Here is a 24,435-nt window from a genome sequence, read left to right as displayed (position 1 = left end):
ATGTTCTGCACGTCCTTCCAGCTGTGTGCACAGGCTTTTACAGGCTCCAGGTTGGGGGCTGGACAGGCAGCAAAAGCAGCTTCCAGGTTGGACCCCGATCCCCCAGCCGAGCTCCAGGCCGGCCATCCGAGGCGATCCCCTTCCCGGATGCACCGAAAGTTAAACACAGGCCAGAAATCAGGAGTGAAGTAAATGTTTCCTGGCTGCAGGGGAGGAGAGGGGAAGCAAGCAAACTGCGGCACAAGGCAGGGCCAGGGAGAGGGGGGTGGGGTGCAGCGGGTGAGCCCCAGCGCGGAGGCGAAGGCGGCCTGGCCTGCTACGTGAAGAGCCGCCCGTCACAGGAGAGGCATCTTGCCTTACCTGCCCCCCCCCCCCCGCAACCGCTGTCTCTGCCAGGGAAAGCGGCCTCTCTCACCCGCTCCTTCCTTTGTAGCAGCTGCCAAGCGAGGCGGCTTCCTGGGCTGCATCTTGGCATTCTTTCCTTGGCACCTCAGGGCAGGAATTTCCAACATTTATACAGCAATTTACCTGCCTCCCTTGCGGCCCAGAACTGCACGTTCTCCTTCGGGAGGCTTGTCTTTGAGGATTATTTATGGCTTGGGCGCTGGAAATCCCTGCTAGTTGTGCAGATGTGTTGGGAGCTGCACAGACCATGCAAGACGCAGTCGCTGCCCCCCCATCGACATTTACAGTCCCATGGAAGAAAAGCATAAGGTGATGAGGGGGGGGGCGTGGATCATGTGTCGGGGCGGGCAAAGTCTTGTTCTCTGCTGGCTCCTGCTTTTTGAAGAGCAGCATTTTCTCACGGCAGGAAGGTGGGAACTGGGCGCTTGCTCCCTACAAGTGCAGATGCCCCGGAGGTGGGCTTTGGAAAGCAGATTCAACATCTAGATTTGCCTTCTGCCCCCGATCACTGGGTCCAAGTTGATAGGGTTTGAATAGATCTGGGCCTGTGCCCTGGGCAAGGAACATACAAAGGAAGAACAAAGAAAAGGATTCCACTGGACATGAACAGAGTGCCTTTCCGTCACCATCAAGTGAGCTCCTTGGAGGAAAGGGGGGGGGGGTGTAACGGTCAAGATTTTCACGGCTGTGGGCGACTTCCAGGCACTCGCCAGCCTCAGAGCTTCTCCTCCTAGGCCTGGGATGCAAACCCGAGAGTCCCCGGAGCCATTCATGTGCGGGGCCTGGAGGGGGGGGGGTCTCCTCCAGCATCTCACCAGTAGCGTCTCTCTGCTTTCCATGTAGCTTGGCAAGGAGAAGAGCAAAGCCGCCGATATTATTGCAGGCAGAGCTGCAAGGGGGAAGGGGCTGTTTGCAGGTTGCAAGAGTCGGGAGCTGACGGGACTGCTTGTGTCAGCGTAGTGCTTGGATGTGAAGTGTGACTTGTGCCGAAGCAGCTGCACTGCTGCTCCCCCAACCCACACGCACCAAGAATGCACCCCGCCTCCTCTGCTGCTGGGTCCCCGGAAGGAGCCCTGGTGTGTGTTGCCCTTGGAGGTCAGCACAGCCGAGCAGCAGCATATTCTGTCCTCACAGCTGGGCTAGATCCATCATGTCTGCAGCCATGCCACACAGCCCCGCATGTACTGATGGCTTGCTTTGCTCTGCATGAGGTGGCCATAGGCGATCGGTCACCCATGTCCTTTCTTCATAATGTGGAGATGCAAAATGTGGAATGGAGAAAACTCTAGAAAGGCACCGTGGTCCCAGCCTGGCTCCCTGGGAAGGTTTCTGGCAAGCGTGCCGGCTGCTCCCTCCACGGACTATTTTTTCCTGTTGCTCTTTGGCTGCATGATCTCATTCTTTGTCTCAAATAGCCCCTGTTCTCTCCCCGCCCGCCCCCTCTTCTGGGGTGACAGGTGCAAGGGGCTGTGTGGGGAGGGAGGCTGGGTTCTCTCTCCCTGCTTCCCAGGCCTGGCTGGGGGCTCTGCTTTTCTGGACGGGGGCCTTGAGCGGTTTGCAAGTTCTGTAGGCAGAAGTTGCCACAGCCAGGCGCTCCTCTGCCCCTGCATGGGAGAGCCAGCAGTGCTACACAGCTGGTTGGAGCCCTGTGTTTGGGGGCCGGGAGGTTGTTGCTTTCACGCTTTGCCACCCCTAGTGGTGGGGCAGGGAGAGCCCTTGATGTGCCGCCATGCTCTGACTCCCCCACCCCCACCCCCCGCATGCTCCCCTGCTGTACAGCGTTTGGGATCACCCTAAGTTTCTGCTCATGGTGGAATTAAACCACAACTGGCTTAAAAGGAGGGGGTCTTAAAAAGGGAAGGGGAGTAGGCAGATCCCCTTACGCTGTGACTGGCTCCTTCCTAGGGTGGGCTGCCTTCTTTCCTGGGATGGCCAGCAGGAGAACCTTTCCGCGGGCTTCTTGGGTCCCCTGGCAGCCTTTTCTGCTCAGGCAACCCTAGGAGGAAATACCGAGGGCCACCTGGAAGGCACGGGTAGGGGGAGGGCAGGGCAGGAAGAACTGGCAAGGCCAAACTCCCCCTCCATCCAGGACGAGGTCAGGAAGCTGCCACTCTGCAGGGAGGTTCCAGGGCAGCTGAACATGCTGTTTGCTTTGATCCCGTCCGTAGCAGTTGGGAGTTTTTTCACTGAAGGAGTGGGGGGCAGAATGGAAGCTGCAGCGCCTGGGGCTCTCCTGCCTTGAGCGTTGTGGGACGCCGCTGATCTGTTGGTATTGGGGAGCCAGTTCTCTGCATCTCAGGGTGGTCAAATTCCCCCTCTGGCTGTCACAAAGCAGCTGCTGCAAAGCCCAGCTCCGCTGGGCTGCTGGAAGCAGAGGCGGCCTGTCCTCAGACAGCCGTGAGGGAGCCAGAACAGAGGAGCAGGTCTGGAACGGAAGGCCTTCCTCCAGGGGGTGGCTGGGGACGGAGTCTTCCCTGGAGTCCTCTGGCTGTGCTGCCATTGAGTGGCCAGTGCATCGAGGGTCCCCAACTGATTTGCTGAGCTGCCCACGTGGAGCTAGCTAGCCGGGCAGCTCTGCAATGGCTGGTGCCCCCCAGGCGAACCTTTCGAAGGCACCGCCTTGCCTGCTGGGACCCTCTGCCGAAAAGCTGCTTGGCAGCACCTGTGCCAGCACAAAGTGCTTGCCAGCAGGTGGCAGGATTCCCTTTCCATTACTGGCTGGCTCCTGCTGCCAGCTCGGCTCCTTCCCGCAAGGCCCCTGGCCCCACCCCACAATCCTTGCCCTTGGCAGAGGCCCTCCTTTGGCCCCCGAGAAGCTGCTCCTCAGCCAAGGATCCCTTCGTGCTCCAGCTGGGCGGGACCACAAGCCAGCTCAGGCACCTGGTCTGGCCTTGGGACACAGTGGGTGGCATGCCTTATGCCAGGAATCCTCCGGCTGGCACCAAAGATGGTTCCTGGCCCGCTTGAATGGATCTCAGGCTGGCACTGACCATGAGAGCTGGCAGTGACGGACTCCCCCTGAGGAGGCCTGGTGCTCTGGGGTACACTTGGAGGCTGGCACAGTGCCCCGCTGGCATTTGCAGTCGGCATGGTTCGCCAGCTCCTGTTTCCCCTCTGCCTTTTCATGCCCTTTCAGGCACCCCTGCATGATTAAATCCCCTTTCATGTCTCCAGCCTGGGCCTTTGTCCCGGGCCCGACCAGCCTTCAATAATGCGGCCGGCAGTGTTTGCTCAGGAAAGTGCTGCCATGACGAATTCCTGCTCCGTCTGCTGCGGCCTGTTGCATTAGGCGGCTCTGCTGCCAAGGAGGGGGGCAGGCCGCTTCTCCCACCTGAGCAGGGAGGGCATTGTTGGGGGCACAAAGCTGGAGGGAGGCGGATGGGCTGTGGCCAGGGGGAGGTGGGTCCATTGGGGCCAACAACTGTGGGGACTGCAGACCCTTAGGCTGTAGCTCCGCGTTGTCTCATCTCACTGGCAGCGGCTCTCCCCAGTCTTGCCCAGCACCTGCTACCTAAGACGTTCAAGACCTGCTAAGATCCCGAGGCCTTCTGCTTGCCGAGCCCCTGGAGTGTTCCTCCTCTGGTGAGGAAGGGCTGATCCCAGTGGGTGGAAGAGGCTTCCGGGGAGACCGGAGGTCTGAAGGCCAAGCCTTGCAGGGGCTCTGAAGGGAAGCTTCTCATCTGCTGGGGACAGACCCCCAAGGGCTCTGCCGGCTGTATTTCCTTTCTCGCCATGCTCCAAGGAAAAGCCCCAGCCCTGCCTGGGCACGGGAGCTTTGCTGCCAGCCGACCCTTAGCTTTAATCCCAGGAAGACGAGCCTGCTTGGTCTCATCCGTAGCCAAACAGGCATCCAGCCCCAGCGAGGAAGAAGCACTGCTGGCCGTGCTGAGAGCCAAAGCAGGCCCAGGCTGTTGAGCTCCCTTGCTGGTTGGGGGCAACGCCCAGCCTGCCTCTCCCTCTGCCAATCCGACAGGGCCTGTATCACGTTTCCTCCTTCTCAGTCTGGTGCACCAGCTGCTGGAGGGCCTAGAGCCGTACGTGGCCTGAGAAGGTGCTGCTGGTGTCCAGTGGTGCAGCAGACAGAGGCTGCCGGGAGGGCTGGGCTCTTCCCGCCCACCGCCTGGGTCTCCTGGCTTGTGGAGCACTTCCTCAGATTCCATGGTGCCGGATATTACCCTGGGGTATTTTGTGTTCTGCAGCACAGAGTACCTGAGGGAGGGAATGGGACCACCTACACCGCTCCCCACCCTGTGCTTTTTCCGAGTGCAGCGGCTCAGTGGCAAGCGCAGGTGCCCGGCTCATCCCACCTACCCAAAGCAGGGTGAGGCGTAGCATGAAGGGGGGGGCGTTGGGGCTGGTGGCGACTGTGCGAGGGCGTGGCTGCTTTGGTCTGGCCTCAGCCCCCACTGAAAATGAGCACTGCCCCCGCCCCATCAGGAAAGTGTGAATCACCCCTAGTGCCGGGCAGGGTGCGTTATGCAGGCAGCTGTATGGGCGGAAGGGCCTCTGCCTGCCTGTAAAGCAAGCCTGCTCAGCAGGAGGGAGCAGAGGGGCCCTGGGATCTGCTGGCGGCCCAGGGCCTGCCTTGGAGGAGTGAAGCAGTTGCAGAACCGGAAGCCGCAGCCTGGATGCCGCCCCCCCCCCCCCCGCGCGCGCGCGGGTTGCCCCAGCTCCTCTGCTTCTTGGTTGCTTGAGAACGGGAAGGGCTGGTTGCCCTGGGGCGCCCCTCCATGCTGGAAGCCCCCTTGCCAGTTTTGGAGTTTTCCAGTTCTTCCCCTGGGCTGGTCCGCTGCCGTCCTCCTCCAGCCCCTGGGGTTCCGCGGGATGAAGGGGTCAGTTGCAAAGCCCTTGCCTGGGCCTGGAGCGTGCTGGGGAGAATGGCCGGCCTTGCCTTCCTTCCTGGCCGGAGGGTGAGTAAGTGCTTTCCTACCACAGGGCTTCTCGGAGCGGAGCAGCTCACAGGAATCTGCTGTGGGAGGCGGCTGGGGATGGGTTCACCGGCCCCTTCTCCCCTCTCCTCCCCCCCCCCCGCTCAGAAAATGACTCTCTCTCTCAGCAATGTCTGCGAGGCCCTTTCCAGGAGTTTTCTGCAGCTGCAAGGCAGGGGGGTGGCCATGACCGGAGGTGGGGGCTCTCCTGTGTGCAGTGGACTCCCTGCCAGTTGGCTGCAAGGCCCTCCAGCGGTCGGTCGTGGCTGCAGAGAGTTTGGCGTGTGTGCGGCGTGAACTTGGTCACCTCCCTTAGCTGCGCTGCAGATGCACAAGACATCCTTGTGTAATCACCAAGTGCACGTTCACACATGCCATTGGTTGTTGGGGGGGGGCTCATGGCTTTCCCCGTTTGGCTTTCCTGGCCAGCGGCAGGTTCTGAAGCCAAGCGGGGCTGGAGCTGTGCGGAGAGCCACTGGCCCAGCTCAGGGGGGGCTCCGGAGGCACTTGAGGGAGAGCGTCTCCTCGTTGGGGTGTCGCAACCCCGTTTGCTGCTTGGTGCTCTCCAGCGGGCGGCGGTTCTGCCCCCTGAGATGAGGGCTGTGTCTTGTTTGCCCTAAAACCCCTTTAATGCCCTGCCAGCGACGACAACATTCCCCCAGCCCGTTTCTGCCTGCAGTGCTTTTTGCATCCTTGAACTTACTTCTAGAACGCAGAGGAGAGCCCCGAGGTTCCTCTTCGCGCACCTTTTCAGCCTCTTCTCCCGTTCTTGAGGCCTTACAGGAGGATGCCCCAGCACCCCCAGGCATTCCACCTCCGCAAGAATTGGAAACTTGCCTTTTTTAAAAAGGAAGCTGCAAGTGAGGGGATCCTATACCGAATTATAGCTTGCCACCAGTCCTCGCTTGCCTTGAAAATCCCTTCATGGGGTTGCCGGGAGTCGTTTGCGACTTGACGGTTCCCTCGTGCATCCGTCAGCCAGAGCGGTCTGATTCAGTGCAAGGAAAATCCTGGCTTCCTGTTGCGAGCTTTTCATGGGGATATAATTACCAGCCTTTGGAGTTCTGTTTCCTCTGCCTTTTATCTGTGTTTGCTAAATGGGAAATGCCCTTCACGAAAGCATCTCTGCCCACTGCAGTGACCCATCACACTCGGCCCCAAACCCTTGCTGGGAGCGAGACTCCGTTATTCCCTTCGTTGGACACAAACTGATCTGCGGAGCGTGTGGGAACTCCGTATCTTACACCCTCAGCGATGCCAGTCACTGATTCACACTGAGCACGTGTGGGGAGGACCCGGGCTTGCTTAGCCGTGCCTCTCGTCCCAGGCCCTGGACTGCCTTTAGGAAGAACGAGGCCGTTGCTCACATCTGGCCATTTCAGATTCAGAAAGCGCCCCAGGCCTGTTACTGGAACCAGCACAGGTTGTCTTTACTCCGGCAGCTTTGGGGAGAAGTTGGTCAGGGAGCTGAAGAAAGAGGGGTCTGGGACCCGTGCTAGGAGGTGTGCCACCTGCAAGGGAAGTGGCTGCAGGAGGGAAGAGGAGGTTGGATCAGAGGGTGGGGGGCTCATCTGGAAAAACGAAGGGGTCAAGGCAAAGACGGGGGTATCTGCATTGCCCCTGGAACGCAGCCTGCCAGGGAAAGAGGGGTGACCCAAGGAGCAGGGTGCGAGTTTGGCTCCTGGAGGATCCGGGCGGGGGGATGCCGTGCTGCTAGAAGTCCTTGGGGCGTGCATTGCAGAAGACCCCTCCGGCTGGCTGCTGCGAAGACAGCCAGGCTGCTCTTTCAATGGGCAGGCTCCTCCTGCTAAGAACAGCTGCTTCGCCCCATGTGCCTGTTTGATTTGAGCCCCCTATCAAAACCACTTGCAGCTGGCCTGGCAGTTCCCATGTTTGTTCTTCCTGGCCCCATGGCAGCCTGGGAGGGTCCTTGGTGTGGCTGCATGACCTGAAGTGTCTTCTGTGCCGTTTGCTGTGAGTGCGCTGACGTCCGCAGTGACCGGTGGCTACGCATGCTCCCTGAGGGGGCCTCCTGGGGGGCACCTGCCGGCCACTGAGTTGTACCTGGAATTCTGCACCAGGAGTTTTAAGCAACCCCCTCCCCTCCTCTCTACATCTCGCTGAAGGAGGAGGAGGAAAAACATCCTGGGCAGCTTGTCTCAAGACATCCGCGCTGGGAATGGGATCCGAAGGGCGTTTGGTGGGGGGCAGTGGGTTTGGGAAAGGAGCACGGATCTTGTTGGGGAGGGTCTGGGGCGACCTGAAGGGACTCGGGGCTGGGAACAGGGCTGAGGGAGGAGGCTGAAGGAAGAAGCTCTGCGTCCAGCGGCCTTCCCTCCTGTCTTCCGCTGCAGGTGGCCTGTGCGGCCAAAGGCCTGGAAGAGGCCTCCTTCCCAGAAGACACGGAATCACCGACCCGGAGCCGGCACTGGAGAAGCTACGCCGATCTTTCGGACGATGAGGATCTGCTGGCGGATGAGGCATCCGGAGGTACGGGGCAGTGGGGGGCATCGTTCTGCCCCTCCTCGGAGGGGGGGGTGGCGGAGACTCTCAGGGCCCAGGAGGAGGCGGGCCTGGCTTTCCTGCAGGCGGGTCTCCCGGGGGTGTCCGATGGAGGCTCCAGGGGGGGCCGTCTCTTGCGAAGTTGCAGGCAAGGCCTTGAACTCGCTTGCCACCAGCCGTGGCTTCCAGCCCTGAGTGCGGGCGCTCACGGGCCCGGTCGGTTTCCTTTGCAGACGGGAACGGCAGCGGGGAGAACGGCAGCGGCATTGTCTTCCCCGACCCTCGCCCCCTGGCCACCACCCACCCTCTCACCTCCACAGGTAAGGAGGCGCAGGCAGGGACGAGAGGGAGCCCGGACGGGGGTGGAGGGAGGCTGTAGGGGACTGTCCCCGAATACCGTCTGGAGGGACCCCAGCTGGACGTGGTGCCAGGGCCAGGGCAGTTTCTTGTTAAAGGAGGGTGAGGTGTGAAGCTAAGGAGTGCCCCCCCCCCGTGGCCTGGTGCACAGCCTGGTGCCGGGAGGGGCAGGCCTGCCAGGTGGCCTTGCCCCCCAGGTAAGGGTCCCATCTGCTGGAATCGGGCCCTGTGATCATGGGTGGGCTGGGAACAGGCTTGCTGCTTCTTCAGTTGCTTCCCTGGCACATCTGCCCGAGTGCTGGGGTAGGTGGGGCTTTGGCGTGGCTCACTGTGCCGTTTCTTATGGATATCAGATGGCATGGTCTCTGGAGGGGCAAGATGGGCACGGTGATGGCAGCAGGCAGAGTCTGCGGTATGGTGGACCGTGGGGGGGGGTGTTTCTGGCTCTGTCTGAGTGACGGGCGGGACTCCTAGAGAGTCTTCCAGAACCTTCGGCCCCACACAAGCTGGGCCGCCTGCAGCAGTGGTTTGGGGCATGGCCACACCAGAGAGACTGGTGGAGCAGGCTGGCTGCCCCCGGGCCAGTTCTCACTACTTTGGCACACCCAACTAGGTGCATTTACTGCTGCCTCTTGGTAGAGTATGAGTCGGGTGGCTCGGTTCAGACATGGCTGGTGGCAACGCAGGCCCACGTGGCAGTTCTCGCCTCTTCTCCTTGAGCAGATGGCCAGGAGTGAGCTATGCCTCTGCAGTGCACGGGCACCCTCTTCCTTGTGGCACCCTCCCCAGTCACTTAGATGTCCTCTTTGGCTGTTTGCCAAGGCCACCAGATGTGTGTCTGCTTCTATTTTTCCTCACAACTGGTGTCCTAGGCTGAAAGAGGTTTCCACACAGGGAAAGGCTTGTATGGTTTCCAATTGAAGCACAGAGCTAGAGGGTACTCCCAAGGGTCATCTAGTCCATGCAGGAAATTCACAGCTGCTCCCCCAGTGACTCCTGTTCTAGGCCCAGAGGTATTGCTGGCGCTGGTGCTGATAAAGTGGCAACGGGGCTTCCACATGGCAGGTGCCCCCCCCCATTTCCTCTGCCCCATTCCCCAGCAGCGGGCCACCCTCCCTTCCCTGGGCTATGGGAGCTTTTTCCTTTGTGTTTGTTTTGCCTTTCCCCTCATATAACTGCAATGGAAGGGGCTACAGATTAAGTGTAAAAAAATGAAGTCTAGGAGCTCAAATAACCTGGTAGTATATTGATATAACAGTATTCAGTTGCTGGTTTTTTAAAAAAGCCCTCCAAGTGGGAGTGGGAGTGGCCGCAGAAGGGGCAGGGGCAGGGAGAATGGCTGCCTGGTGTGTGCGAGGGGGATAAGAACTTCCCCACCCTCACAACAACCATCTGGACTTTACTGCGATCACCCCGAAAACTTTGAAGCAAAAAAGTTTTGCAAAAGATCAGCGGAACCAAGGGAGGTGCACAGATGCTGTGGGGAAGCAGGAAAGCACTTTCCAACCGCACTGAAACGACGGCTGATAGCCCATGTGGAAATGGCCAGTGAGAAGGGCTGCCCTTTGCCCCTCTACCAGCGAGGAAACTCCTGTCGACTCCGGCACTGGGGAAAATGGGGGGTGGGGAGTAAAAAAATCAGTAATGTTTTTTACAATAGAGTTTCTGGTGAGTCCTAGAGTGTCCTGTGACACAATGATGCCACTTCTGGTTAAGCAGCTGGAAATGATATGATGGGGTGCCATTAAGGAAAGTCCTACCCCTGCTGGTCTCCCTACTAGAGAGGGAGAGAAAGTCAGGATATGAGTCCAGCGGCGCCTTAGAAACCAAGAAGATTTTCAGGGCGTAAGCTTCCAAGAGTCAGCGCTCCCTTCTTCTGGCACAAGTAGGAATGGAGATCGATGGGCCTTCATATCCCAGCCAAATGTGGGTGAGGCGTTACAAGGGATGTAAAGGCCCGGTGCAACTTGATTAGAGCAGAAATTAGCACCTGCAGTGAGATAAGAGTCCTAAATCTCCGTTCTGCCCCAGGAGAGGCGGGGGAGTTCCCATTGTTTTGAATCTGTGAATGAGCTCCCGTTCAGCAGTCTCACGCTGCAATCTCCCCTTGAAGCTGTTCTGTTTGAGGACAGACACTTTTAGGCCAGCAGTGTAATGGCCTGGAAGATTAAAACGCTCGCCCACTGGGTTTTGAGTGCTGTGATTTTAACTGTCAGAATCATGTCCCATTTATTCTCTGACGTGTTTGTCCGGCGTAGAGAGCGGAAAGGCATTGCTGACTTTTAATAGCATACATGACATCGGAAGATGAATGAGTGAATGAGGCTGGGAAGGTGGTGTTAGGTCCCCTGGTCGGAGTAAATGTGGGGACGGTGTTGGCATCTCAGTTTATTGCAGGCTCCGGTCCCAGAGTCCAAGTCAGTGCTGGGAAGTACATCATAATGGTTGAGAAGTTGTTGACTCTGGGCAAAGAAGGGGTTGCCCCCTAATGCTTGTGAGGGGAGAGCATCACCGTCCAGCATAGGTTGCAAGCCCCTGATGATGTGTTGCATTGCTTCGAGCTGAGAGCCGTATGTGCCCACCAGTGGTGTCCGGCGGTTGGTCCTTTGGGCTTGTCTTGTAGCAGGTCATCCCTTGGTATCCCTCCGGCATTGTCAGTCTGTTTCCTTACTGCGTCAGGAGAGTGCTGTAGTTCCAGGAATGTCTGCTGTAAATCTGGCCAGGGTTTCCCCGTGAGCCGAGGGGCAGAGATTCAGGACACACCAAAGGAAGCACCTCTTTAGCCAGCAAGTCATTAAATTGTGGAATTCTCTGCCAGGGGAGGTCGGGGTGGCCACGAGTACAGGGAGGGCCACCAGGGGCTACTAGCTGGTTGGCCACTCTTGGATGCCGGGTTAGCTGGGCCACTGGCTGGATCCAGAAGGACTCTTTGTGAGGCTACTTGGCCAATTTCCGCTGCAAAAGCAAACAACAAGCAGGAAGGACCCTGGGAAACAGTTGTCCTTTGAGCATCCTGGAGAACTTCAGTCCCTGCAGGGGCTGAAGACGTTTGCTGGAGGAGTGTCGGGCAGGCCTGTGGGTGCCAGCTGAGCTCCGACTGACGGCTGTTGGACCGGCTTCTGCCTCCCTATGCAGACCTTCCTCCTTCCATGATGGCCCTTTGCGCTCTCCCATTTGTTCATTCCTTGGTTCCCCAAAGGGCATGTTCCTCCATTCTCCTTGGGGGCTGAGGGCCCATTTCCTGTGATTTAGGGCAGCCCCGCCTGACCTCATCTCACGAAATCCCTTTTGTATGCACCTCACAGCTCCGGAGAGCAGCACGAAGCAGTGACCAGGCCGCAGCCCCAACCCTTCCGCATCATGGTCCCCAAGTGTCTCTGTTCTCCAGGGCTAGTTTTTTTTGGGGGGGGGAGGTGCTGGTGTGAGGCTTAAATGGGCAGGGTGGAGCAGCTGGGCCCCCAGTTACATCTGTGGCCCAGTAAGAGGGCGCCATGTCAGTGCTGCTTATTTTAAGTGACGCCATTCCTGTATTTTGACACTTGGGTTGGGAGGCTCCTGACCACTTTGCTGCCACAAGACATTCCAGGGTGAGGTGGAGCTCTTGGGCGAGGCCCGTTGGTCGGGCTCCACAGCCGAGCCGCCTTGTGGGTTATCCTTGCACCGGGGCGCTCCCATGGCCCAGATCAGGGGGGGTGGGATCTGCCAGGAGACTCCTGCCGCATTTCCTCCAGGCATGGAGTCCAGCTGGCGGATCCTAGTCGGACCTCCCTCCCTCTCCCAAGCTGAGAGTCCCGCCCATCATCTCCTTCGTTGCACTTGGGGGGATGTGAACACGGGGATGCGGCCTTCTCCTCTCCCACCGCTTGGAGAGGAAGCTGCGCTTGGGAGGGCGTCTCTGGTGCCAGGTTATGCTCGCTGGTGGCCGTGAGTGGCGCTAATCAGATCCTCTGCAGTGACCCACTGTGGCCATGAGGCTTTGGAGGGGTCCCTGGGGGTGCTGTTGAAGGGCACGATGTGTTCAGTATTGCAGGAGGAGCTGAGGATGGTTGGGGGTGCCAGGGGGGCTGCCGTGCCCTCTGCCCTAGAGGGGGAGGGCATGGGGGCCTTTTCTACTCTGCCTTCTCCCTACCTCCCACCCTTCTGCTCCTGGCTGTGCCCAACACCTGCCTCAAGTCAAGACTGAGCCTCTTCCTTCCTTCCTTCTTTCCTTCTTTCCTTCCTTCCTTCTCCTCCTCTTCTCTGCAGCCCTTCTGCCTCCTCCTGTGGGGCTCCCCCCACCAGCAAGCATGACTGCCTCTGAGCCCGATGACGACTCTTTGCTCAGTAAGTGCCTGGCCCCAGCATGTGGGCTGTGCCGGCAGACCCTGACCATGCATTCCCCCTCCTGCCCCTGCTGCTGATGCTTGACAACTGGTTCTGGGGCTCTCTGTGCTGGGCGGCTGGGAGCTCAGGGGGCAGCACTCCACTGACCAGCCCAGACTCCGGGAGTGCAGGGCCAGAGAGTGGGTTGGCCGCCAGGCCAGCCACGGTAGCAACTGGCCCTTTACAAGGGCGCCAGAATCAGAAATGTGTATGGTGGGCGGGCGGCTGGAATGCTCCTGGCAGCTGGCCCTCTCCTGCCACCGCCTGGGGGCCTCTCAACCTTTGGTGCACAACAAGTTCTACACTAGAGGTGAGGGTCATGGTGGTGGTGGGGGGACACAGTATTTCCTGCAATGCCAGCTGCACTCCTTGAGTGCATGCATCCCCCCCCCAATAGCACCCTCAGCAGTCCATTGTGTGAAGAGGAGGGGCTGGAGGGCTCTGCTCCTTGCTCAGCCTGTGACTCAAAGTGAATTTCCAGCTTTCTCCTCCCGCGCAGCAGCGCATGCAAAGGCAACTCAGTGCTGAGCCAGGGCTCCTTAAAAGGAGGCAAAGCAAGAGCGTGGGCTGCAGTGCTGGTGGAGCCGTCCTCTCTGTCTCTGAGCAGCCGGGGGGGGGGGGCAGACGCCGGCTGGAGAGTCCTTCTCCCTGGTGCAGGCACAGCCGCCTGGCTGGTCAGTTCTCCCTGGGCTGAGCTGCTGTCCCCAAGATCAGGACTGACCATGGAAGGACCCCAGAGTGGCTCCCCCCAAGGCACAGAGAGTGGTCGCAGAATCGAGCGGCTTTTGCTGAGCCCTGGGAGCTGCCCATGTTCCCTGCAGGCAGAAGGGGATGGACTGGCGCGTCTTTCTCTGTGACTCAAGAACCCCCCCCCTTCTCCTTCCACTTGCCCCACCCCCACGGTCTGGCCACTAGAAAGAGCAGTTTGGCCAGAGGAGCAGGGCGCATTCTTCGGGGATGACTGGCGGGGGGGGGGGGGAGCTGTGCCAGGTCACAGGGCTCCTGAGGCCCACAAGGCTTCTCAATGGGACCTTTGTGTGGGTCGAACAAGACGCTGCCCTGTGCCAACAGGACGGGCACCCTGGCATCTTTGCCTTGCGTTGCCATCCCAGAACGTAGAGGGCAGAGGCCACTCGGACACTTTCTTGGTGTTTCTTACCCTGCATGATCCAGGGCAGGTGTGGCACTGGGGGGGGCAGTTATTCTGTGGAGAAGGTGCTCAGGCCCGCTTATTGCCAAGGCAGTGGCCGTCGGAGGTGCCTGGGTCCATCTCCCAGCTCCAGCCACATTCGTGCTTTCCTCTACCCCACTGAGCTCTTTCTCAGACTCAGGCAAGTGGCTCTCTCTCTCCCTCGGCTGCTCATCTGCAAATTGGGGGTAATTGTGGCTTTGCAAGGTCACTGTGGGCTCAGAACATGAGAACAATTAGAGAGTGCTCTTCAGATTAAAAGTACTGGCTAAATTATTGAGAGGCAATACATTATTGAGCAGAGACATTCTAAGCAACAGCTGGGAGCTGCTCTTGGACCGGAGCAGAGTGGCTGCTCCGCCCCCCCCCCCCACTCCAGATCCAAGCAGAAGCGGACCAGCCAGGGCCGGACACAGGATCCGCTCTGGGCTTCCTCCCTGCGGAGGCACCTGGAGCACAGCAAGTACTGGCCCACATCGGCCGTCTGGCTGGCTGGGCTTGCAGCTGGGCTGGGAGCTGGCTGTGGGTAGGGATCCTGGCCAGATGCCTGTGTGAAACCCGGGGGTGGGGTGGGGACAAGAATCTGGGCCTTCTGCATCCTCCTGCCCCCGCCTGGGAGGAGAGGGTCTTCCAGGGCAAGTAGCTGCTGCCAGTTGCGCTTGGCACCAGTGGAGGGGACGCAGCCAGACCCAGCCCGACCCACGTCTTCATTCCTGCTTTGCCGGAGCCCCAGTTCCGCAGGGAGTGGACCAGCCCTGAGTGGGTGGGGGTGGGGGTGGGGGGTGGGGAATGCCTTACTCAAGCTTCAGCCTCGGTTCCGCCCCCACCTGTGACAGGGCAGCCCCTCCCTTGGAGTGGAAACGGCATGCCCTTCCAGCTCCTGGTTGCAGTCCTGCCTCCCCCACCCGGGGCACGTGGTTTGTGTTGCCTGCTTGGGACTTGGGTGGCAAAGTCAGTCGTGGACGTTCTTGTGTTGGTCAGAGCAGGGCAAGTGCCAGCCTGCAAGAAGTGCGCACGCATGCTCCTTATGTGCGCCTGGGTGACCCTCTTCCCACCCTTTCAGCACCTGCTTGTGTTGGGATTTGAATCCGTATCTCTTTGTGATGCTTTTTCTGGATCAGTGGGTTGTGTGTTGGGGGCGGGGTGGGAGAAATCCATGCCGTGGCCCCAATCCTCTCATCTCTTCTTCAGTCTATTTCCGCGCTTTGGTGAATTTCACAAAGTCCATTGACTATTCCTCACGCCTGGACGATGTCAACTCAGACGATTTTCAGGATGTCTCCAAAGCAGTAGTGGATACGGTGAGACCCCCCTTAGCCCTGGGTTGGCAGACCCTGAGATTCCGGTCCAGTTTCTCTCCTTTCCCACCCCCCCACCCCCGAATTGTGAGCCATGAGATTGGAGGTGTTGGGAAACTGCCCATGTCCTTATAAAGAACAGCAGACCCCTCCCCACCTCAGGAGGGTCCGAGTTGCCAAGGTGACCGGCTGCGCCCCACTGACTTTGGGACCCGAGAGGGGTTTCTTGCTGGGTGGGGGGTGTCTGCCCAAGGCCATGCGCTGAAGCCTCTTCTCTCCCTCCTCAGTTGGAGTCTGAATATTACAAGATCCCTGGAGAGCAAATGGTCAGCGTGGTCTTCATCAAGTGAGTTTGGGGCCACTCCTGAGCAGACCCTGCTCTCTCAGTGGGACCAGCGCATTCTGTCCTCCCCCTGCAGGACCTGTTGATAGAGGGAAGGTCGGGGTGGTGGTGGTGGTGATGCCCTAACAGAGAGAGAGAGAGAGAGAGAGAGAGAGAGAGAGAGAGAGAGAGGTGGGCATGGATGTGCCTGGCTGAACAGCAGGTGCATAAACATTTTTAATAAATAAAATGAGAAGCCCCGCTCAGAGCTCACTCCTGCCCTCTCTCTGTCTCTCGTCCCTGTGCTTCCCCATGTAAGTCTTGCTGCTTTTTAAGATGTTGCCGTGTTAGGGCATCCTGATCGTGCCTGAGGAGAGGGAGTGGGGGCGGGGGGCAGCGGGGGGAGGTCCGCTCTGTCCGTGCAGGAGGTCGAGCTCCTTGGGGTTCGGTTGCGCCTCTCAGGAACATCACCGTGCCCTCCCCTTGCCCTCCTCTGCAGAGAAATCAACGGCTACATCTTCGTGGAGCTGGACGTGGGCTCTGAGGGAAACATGGATGAAGAGGAGATCCGCCAGGTGCTGTACGGGGTCATCGAGAGCGGCTCCATCGCTTCCTACGTCACCTCAACTCAGGGCTTCCAATTCCGCCGCCTGGGAGCAGGTGAACAGAGCAGCAGCCCGGGGCTGGCCAGCGTGTGTGTGTGTGTGTCTTGGGGGAGGGGGCATTCTGGGATTCTCCCCCGGTGTTAATTCTTTTTTTGCTTGTAGCCCAAACCCCACCTCCCCCCATTGCAGTGGAGCCCCCAGGTGAGTGTGCTGTTGGAGATGGGCAACGGGACCTGGAGGCTCCCACCTGGGCAGGGAGAGCGGGCCAGCCGGCCATCTGCCTCTCACGCCCTTTCTGGCCAGGGGGCAGGGCCTGGGGTGGGGGGGCAGCCTCAGACCAGTGACTGGTCCACAGAGGCTACCTCGGGCCTCCAGCTCCCCTCCCAGACCCCTTGCTGGCAGGGGCTCCACAGAATTCAGCCTGGGAAAGTTTTTTGGGGGGGGCTGGATCTTGTTGCCAAGCCAGTGCTGGTTCCAGACCGCTCGTTCTTGGCGGTGGCGGGTCTGTGCAGTAAAGGCACAGCATGTTCCGCCCTTGGGTGGCTCGCAGGGGTCTAGTCTCTTCCTAGATGTGTATGTGGGGGGGGGGGGCTTTAGGATCCACTGCCTTATTCCCCACGCACAAAGCCCCCCACAGGAGGAGAAGCTCCAGGTCTCCTTGCACTGACCCACTTGTTGCGTGTGTGTGTGTGTGTGCCTTTGTGCTTGCAGTTCCCGTTACGGCTTTGGGGCTGCTGAAACATGCGGGGTGGGAGGAGAGTCTTCCCCCCAGTGGGCAGAGCTGCCTGTGTCCAAGCCCAGCACTGCTGCCTTGACTGCTCCCCCCACCCCGGCCATGCTGTGTGCAGTGCCCCCGCCTATGCTTGCAGCAGTCTGGAATGCTGTTGATGAACCGTTTGCAGTGGGGCAGCCCTTGAAGGCTTTTGGGACAAACTGATCTGCTTCCCGCTCAACAGCTGGTGGGGGGTTACTGGCAGGTGGTCTCCCCTTGGCTGGGTAACAGGTGCTGCCCTGCTGCCCCCCCCTCCCGCCAAGCCAGCATGTGAGGTTGGCCCAAGGCCAGCAGACAAAGGTGTGGTCCGGCCTGCGCAGCCCTCCCGGCCCAGAGATCCTGCACGGTCCTTTGCAGAGGGCCGCCTAGTCTGGGGACTTTCAGGAGAGCCCCTGAGAACGCTCTGCTTTGTTTCTGGCCGCTGCAACCTGGTTGGGGGGGGGGGAGGGGGCTTCTTGTTTTTCTCCATCGGGTAGATCGGCTGCCTGCCGAGGTCTTCCTCCCCAGGATTCTGTCCTCTCGTTCCTTCCCCCTCTGCCTAGACCCTCCGTGTGGCTTCCCTCTGATCATGTTACACTGAGCAGGAATTGAAAGCACCCGATGGGGGGTGGGTGGGGCTGGCCTGCAAAGAGCTGAAAGGAAGCTGGGGGGGGCATACTCTCTCTGCTTGGGAATGCAGCCCTGAGCCGTGTGGCCGAGGTCTTGGTTTCTGTGTGCTGTGGGGCTGGAGGATGGCGGCTTCACAAGACAGAGGGAGAGGTTGTGGCCAGCAGAGCTGGAGCAACGCGCTGATGGCTTGTGGGGGGGGGGGGGAGGTATGGAAAGCCTTGTCCAGACGAGGGAGTGAGGCTGGGGAGGTCCAAATAATACGTGAGCAGCAGTCGCCCATGGGGGGGGGGGAACACACCCTTCTGTGTCCTTGACTCCCACCTCTGCTTGCAGTCACCCCTGATGTGCGGGCCTGCACTGCCGAGGAGTTTGCTTGCCGCAGCGGGGAGTGTGTGGCCAGGGAGTTCCTCTGTGACCGCCGCCCGGATTGTCGGGACATGTCGGATGAGCTGGACTGCAGTGAGTGTTTGGGGCGGGGTGTGGGGTGCTGTGGGGACAGCAGCGGCAGAGGCTCCAGGCTGGGCCCAGCTGCCACCTCTCCACCCCCACCCCACACTTTCCCACCAGCTCTAAGGTTGGGCTGGAGGTGGGGGGTGTCTGGGGCTCACCCTCCCTTCTCACCCCTACCCTGTTCCACAGCTTATCCGGTCCCCCTGGAATGTGGCCGTGAGGAGTTCACCTGTGACAGCGGAGAGTGCGTGCCCCTGGCATCCCACTGCAACGGACACCCCGACTGCGGCGATGCCTCCGATGAGGATGGCTGCGATGGGGAAGGAGGTGCGGGGGCTCATGGGCGAGCCAGCCCTGCTGTCTTGACTGGGGGGGGCTGTTCTTGGGGGATTCTGTCAGGGGTCTCTCGGAGGGGGGGGAGCCGCTAAAGAGGCCCTCGCTCGTTCCTGGTGGCTTCTTCCGTGGCAGGCAGCTGCTGTCGCTTCCCCACGCCCCAACACCTCTCCCCTCTGCTTCCTGTGTCTTCCGGCTCCCTCCTCTGTGCCGCTTGTGCCTTCCGCACATGTCTTTCCCTGCCATTGACCCTCTCTGGGTTTGCTCTCAGTTATGACCCCCCCAGTGGACGTCACCCCCCCACGGCCCTTCACCACTCGGATTCCTGCCACCACGTCGCCGGTCACCACCCGCCGTCCGCCAGCCACCACGACTGCTCGCGTCGTCACCTCCAAGCCCCCGCTGATCCCGGAGACCCGCCCCTGCAGGAAGGACGAGGCCCCCTGCTCCAACAAGCAGTGCGTCCTTCGCGACTACCTGTGTGACGGCGAGAAGGACTGCCAGGACGGCAGCGATGAGCTGAACTGCGGTGAGAGCCCTGTGTGGAGGGAGGGGCAGGTTGCGCGCACACACACACCCCAACCCCCCCCCCCCCACACACACCCCAACCGTTGGCTGGGCTCTCTTCCGAGCTGGGGTGGCGGCCGGGGGCAAGGGACTCCTGGGGATTGGATCAGAGGGAGGTCTGGCAGGGGGAGCCAGCGTGCTGATCGGGTTCCTTCCTTTTTCTCTCCGTCTCCCCGGCAGGCACCCCCATTCCTTGTGAACCCAATGAGTTCAAGTGCCGGAACGGGCACTGTGCCCTCAAGCTGTGGCGATGCGACGGAGACAATGACTGCGGGGACGGCTCAGATGAGCTGAACTGCCGTAAGATTTTGGAGCTCTGGGCGGGGTTGAGGAGGGGACAGCCTGCCTGGCTCTTGGTGCGCTGGAGAGAGACCCCCACACCCCTCCAGGCTGGCCTGTGTCCTGGCACAGAACAACCGTCCTGCCAGGTGCTGGGGAAGGGCGGTCCTCGCTGAACAGCAAGCGCGAGGCTGGCAGTGGACAGCTGAGACTTCCCTTTGGGTGCGGGGCCTCCCCCACTCACTCACGGGGGCTGCTGGGCCTGCGTGAGCCCATTTTCTGTGCTCCTGTCTGCCCCGCAGCCACGAAGGGGCCCAGTGACACCTGTGGCCCTGATCAGTTCGTCTGCGTGTCCAGCCACACCTGCATCCCCGCCAGCTACCAGTGCGACGAGGAGGCCGACTGCTCCGACCGTTCGGACGAGATCGGCTGCAGTGAGTGGGATAGGCGGGTGGGTGGGTGGACAGGGCCAGGGCTGAGGGGAGAAGGCTGGCCGAGCCCCCTCCCCAACAACAACCCTCGGAAGTGGTTGCTGCAGATGCTGGCGTGGCCCTGCGCATGTGGAGCACATGAGGGGTGTGCGCATGTGTGAATGGCTGTGGGAGACAGAAGGGGAATCTGCCTGTCCGCCACAGTCCCTGCAGAGACCTTTGCTGAATCAGGCTCTGCCCGGCTGCCTGCCAGGCCGGTGACCGTTTCCCCACAATAGGCTCCAAGCTACGTACCAGCAGAGTATGCAGGCAACTAGTCTTATTTATTCGGCTAGATCTATCCCCAGCGCAGCCTACAAAACTCTTCTTTCCTCTTCCATTTTATCCTTCATTTTATCCTCACAACAACCCTGCCAGGTAGATTAGGCAGAGACTGTGTGATTGGCCCAAGGCCACCCAGCGAGCTTCCATGGCTGAGTGGAGATGCACCCCTGGGCCGCGTGGAGCCTAGTCCAACACTCTAAGCACTGCTCCCCGCTGCCTTGTTCTCCCCCTCCCGGTATTCGTCGGGGGCATATTGCCATGGCTGGTCTCTGTCAATGAGACTTCCCCTCCCCTGTCTAAAGCCGAGCCAGTGGCGGCCTCTCTCTGCAGCCTGTGCGAGGGTGAATCCTTCAGCGACTTCTGCCTTCGCCGTCAGCTGAATTCTAGGATGGGGGAGCTGGGGGGGGGGGGCGCCTCAGGTCACCCAGCAGGGCCTCGTGCCCGGAATTGTTTGCCTGGCCAGGAAGGGGGTGCGTCTGGGGCGGGGGGGGGGGGGGGGGCTGCAGTGAAGGGTTTTTATTGCTCTTTCTTTGCTGGAGATGCCCCATAAACCCAGCTATGAAACGAAAGCCCAGCTGTGATAATATCTGTCCCCTTTTCCAGGGAATCAGCCTCTCTCTGAAACGGAGCCTTCTGGTAGGGATCAAAAGGTTTTTCCTGCTGAAAAAAAAGCCTTTTCTCCTAAAGGCTCTCACAGTACCCAGTGGCAATGAGTTCTGTAGGATAACAGTGTGCCAAGTGAATATCTGCACTCTCTCACTAGCTGCCTTCTGTGCTGAGAGAGATGGGACTCTTCCCCCTCCCCTTCTCATTCCCGTCCCTCCCTGCAGCCCCTCCACAGGTGATCACGCTCCCCGAGGAGTCCGTCCAGGCCGCCCCCGGGGAAACAGTCCGTTTCACCTGCGTGGCCATTGGTGTGCCCACCCCCATCATCACCTGGAGGCTCAATTGGGGCCACATCCCCACCAGCCGCAGGTACGTCAGTGCTCCAGGGGCCCCACCCCCTCCCCACTAGGGTGTTGCAGTGCTGACCTCTCGCTTGCGCTCTGCCCCCAGGGTGTCCATCACCAGTGAGAACGGCCATGGGACCCTCATCATCCGGGACATCAAAGAGGCTGACCAAGGGGCCTATACCTGCGAGGCAATCAATGCCCGTGGGATGGTGTTTGGCATCCCTGATGGCGTATTGAGCCTCACACCTGGGCAAGGTGAGCTGTGGGGGGGGGGCAGAGCCATGGAGCTGAATTTAGGGGGACACACATCCTTCCCCCAAGCGTGCCGAGGTGATGTATGTTTGTTCCTTTATTTTATTCTGACAACAACCCTGAGAAGTAGGATAGGCTGGGAAGAAGGTGGCTGGGAAGGGGTCTTCCCAGGAGCATCACAGCTGAATAAGGAGTTGATTTCAGGCTTCTCTGGACCCAGGACCCTCCCCCTTGGCTCTTGGGGCCCCCAAGGAATCCAGAGCCAGTCCCAAGACGTGCCCAGAGCCCCCTTTTTAGAACCACTGGAAGACGGGCCTGGAGCCTCAACCCTCTCCCTGGATGGGAAGCAGCTGAGAGTCAGGCCTGGGCATGAGCCAAGCAAGCGACACTCAGGGGTCGGGCTGGTGCATTGCAAAAGGAAAGTCCCAAGTTCTGTCCCTGACAGTTAAATCCAACGAAAGACTCTCAGCTGCTATTCAGAAAGGCCTCCGCAACAGAGCACAAGGCCCAGCATGTCACAGAGTGATAGACCTCTGAGCATGTGCAGAGTGCAGATTTGGATCAGTCTTGAGAAACCACATCAGGTCTGAGTGTAGAGCTTTGGGAACCCCCCGATCTCTGACCCCCCTCCCCTCCCCCCATGTCCAGGGCCCTGTCCGGAAGGGCAGTTCCACGTCAAGCAGACCTCCCAGTGCCTCTCCTGCTTCTGTTTTGGCATTACCAGAGCATGCCACGGCACCACCCGCCATCGCAGCCAGATTCGCCTGCGCTTCGACACCCCTGACGACTTCAAAGGTAAGGCAGCAGGGCGACGGCAAAGCTGTTGCAGGGACTCGGGCTTCTCCTGGTAGCCAAGAGTTCTGTTTTGGGTCACAGATGGAACCCCTGTTGCCATTCAAATGAGGCAGAAAAGGAACACCTCTGAGCATGTGCCAAGCGCTGCACTGTAGCAACCTTATCCCGCCTCTCTCTCCCTCCCAGGTGTCAACGTGACAACCCCGTCTCTGCCTGGCACGCCGCCCCTCTCTTCCACACAGCTGCAGATAGACCCCAGCTTGCAGGAGTTCCAGCTGGTTGACCTCTCTCGCCGCTTCCTGGCACAGGACTCTTTCTGGACGCTCCCCGGCCAGTTCCTGGGCAACAAGGTGAGGGGCAATAGCAGGGGTTGGAGCTGGCACCCTTGGCAGCATCCTTCCTCCTCTGGTGGGATCCTGGCCCCGGGCATCTTGCTGGCCTTTACATTCTGGGTGGACAGCACTCTCCTCCGCTCACAGGTGGATTCCTACGGCGGCTTCCTCAGCTTCAAGGTGCGCTACGGCCTGGCCCGTGGCGAGTCGGAGCCTGTGCACAAACCCAACGTCGTCATTGTGGGCAATGGGCAGAAGCTCATCTACCGAGTGCAGGTGCCCACACAGCCCTTGGTGGTGAACCAGCGCCAGATCCAGTTCACTGAGGTGGGTCAGCCAGAAGAGGCCTTGCCGGTGCTGCGTCTGCCGAAGCCTCCATGCGGGGCAGGCAGATCTAGAGCCAGTGTGGCGGGGTGGGGATGCCCTGCTGGGCCGGGCCAGTCGAGCCTACCATCCGCCCAAGCCCCAAATAAGCCCATGCAGCGCTGGGGCCCGTCCCTGCTTTTGCCACCCAGGCACCAGCGTTCCGAGGTAGAGGGCCTCTGAGCCTGGAGGCTCCACTGTGGCCGGCAGGGCTGCCGCAGAGCTGTTGATTTGGCCGAGGTCCAAAAGGCATCCGGTCCAACCCCCAGCCCACCTAACAGTACCGCCCAGCAGCACTTGGATCCCAGATCACACAGTGGATCTCGGATCACACAGCGCTGGCCCCTGCAGAGAACAGGGGTCTCTTCACAGAAAGGGGCCTATGCCAGGAGCGCCTGCAGGTGGCTCGAGCAAATGAGCCAAGCCACACATACACACACTCTCTTTCCTGACGTCCGAGGTGGACCATCCGTATCTCTGAAGGTCTACTGTGAACCCCCAATGAATTTTCATGGGCCACAAAGCTTGGCCCCATTTTCCGTGATGCTTCCCAGGATCTGGTCAGTCCTGCTTTGCAGGTCGCACAGTGGCGACGCCTCCCCCCGCCTGCCGTGCTGCTGACCCCAGCTGAGGAGCTGCGCAGGGGCACCCACCGCCTGAGCCCCCCATATATTCACTCAGCACTGCCTGGGAGCCGCTTGGCCCCCTCTGCATCTCTCTCGCGTTGCCGTTGCCTCTGCAGGAGAACTGGCAGAAGGAGTCGGGCGCCCCCGTGAGCCGCGAGGAGATGCTGCTCACGCTGCAGAACCTGGAGGCCATCATGATCCAGACGGTCTACGATAACCGGATGGCAAGCGTGGGCCTCAGCGACATCGTCATGGACACCACCACCACCGAGACCACGGGCCTGGGCGTGGCGCATGGTGTCGAGCAGTGCAGGTGCCCACACGGGGATGATGGAGGGCCGCCCTTGCGGGCCTCAGGGCAGCTCTACGTGGGGAGGGCTGAAATCTGGAGAGTGCCGGTGGGGGCAGAGCCTTTGTTTGCTTCCTAGAGACCATCCAACAAGTCCTGCCCTCTGTCGGCCTTCTCAGAGGGAGGGCGTTCGACAGAGGAGAGATCCCCCGAGAAAACAGCCCTTCCAAGGGGGCCCCGGCGTGGCCCGTCGGGAAAGCCAAGATTATGGCACTTGTTGATTTATACCCCATCTTATCTCCTTAGACTTAAGGCGGCTAACAAAACACCAAGGGCTGCAAAGACTCACGATGATCGTTAGCCTCATTTGTAGTCTGCCTTTCTCACTGGGACCAAGGCGGATGACAACTATGATTTTTAAAAAACTTTCAGTCAATCAATACGCTGATTGCGAAATTTTTAAAATTTATTTTATTTAAAACCTTTCTATGCCCGCTTTCCACCCAAACCATGTTTGGCTTACAGATTTTATTGTGAGGACAGGGGTGTTCTAGACAATCAAAGGAGCTGGGGGTAAGCAAGCGGAGGTGCCAAACGGGCCGTGCCAGAACCGGCCCCGCTGCTCCTGGGGAGAGCCTTCAGCTGCCTTGGTCCCCGCAGGTGCCCGGTGGGCTACTTGGGCCTGTCATGTGAGCGCTGTGGTGCCCAGTTCAAGCGTGTGCCTGGGGGCCGCTACTTGGGCACCTGTTCCGGCTGCAGCTGCAGTGGCCACTCCACCTCCTGTGACCCGGTCTATCGGCATTGCCTGGTAAGATGTGGGGACGGGGCTGAGTAGGGAGGAGGGCTCTGGGGAGGCAGGAGGCAGCCCCAGGGACTGGCAGCAAGACCCCTGCCCCAGTGGGTTGGGGATTCAGGCTGCTAAGCCCTCGGAATAGAGACAACCCCTGTCACAGTTCCTTTGAGCCTGACAGAAGGGGGTGCTGCTCCCCTCAGCCAGTTCCTTCAAGCTCTAAGCCTCTCAGGGCTGCAAGTCTGGCTGCCTCGGGGTTGGGCCGAGACCGAGGCTGTGCCCTTTGGAGGGCTGGGCTCAGT

At 60.0% G+C, this 24,435-nt stretch overlaps 1 protein-coding gene across 3 annotated transcripts in view; it reads left to right on the top strand.

Moving 5' to 3' along the window:
• HSPG2 (heparan sulfate proteoglycan 2) overlaps positions 1-24,435 on the top strand; it is a 92,872-nt gene that overhangs the window by 13,954 nt on the left and 54,483 nt on the right. For all 3 annotated transcript variants that reach the window (XM_055001985.1, XM_055001986.1, XM_055001984.1), the window contains exons 2-18: positions 7,688-7,823; positions 8,069-8,155; positions 14,935-15,044; positions 15,329-15,387; positions 15,863-16,023; positions 17,683-17,808; positions 17,989-18,126; positions 18,404-18,661; positions 18,880-18,999; positions 19,281-19,412; positions 20,564-20,708; positions 20,790-20,941; positions 21,587-21,733; positions 21,920-22,083; positions 22,213-22,392; positions 23,171-23,367; positions 24,004-24,151. In XM_055001985.1, the coding sequence (XP_054857960.1) occupies positions 7,688-7,823; positions 8,069-8,155; positions 14,935-15,044; positions 15,329-15,387; positions 15,863-16,023; positions 17,683-17,808; positions 17,989-18,126; positions 18,404-18,661; positions 18,880-18,999; positions 19,281-19,412; positions 20,564-20,708; positions 20,790-20,941; positions 21,587-21,733; positions 21,920-22,083; positions 22,213-22,392; positions 23,171-23,367; positions 24,004-24,151 (2,460 nt within the window). The remainder of the gene's footprint in view (positions 1-7,687; positions 7,824-8,068; positions 8,156-14,934; positions 15,045-15,328; positions 15,388-15,862; positions 16,024-17,682; positions 17,809-17,988; positions 18,127-18,403; positions 18,662-18,879; positions 19,000-19,280; positions 19,413-20,563; positions 20,709-20,789; positions 20,942-21,586; positions 21,734-21,919; positions 22,084-22,212; positions 22,393-23,170; positions 23,368-24,003; positions 24,152-24,435) is intronic.

The sequence above is a fragment of the Eublepharis macularius genome, chromosome 17, assembly GCF_028583425.1.
Source record: "Eublepharis macularius isolate TG4126 chromosome 17, MPM_Emac_v1.0, whole genome shotgun sequence".
NCBI lineage: Eukaryota > Metazoa > Chordata > Lepidosauria > Squamata > Eublepharidae > Eublepharis > Eublepharis macularius.
This window is presented reverse-complemented; position numbering and strand designations above follow the sequence as displayed.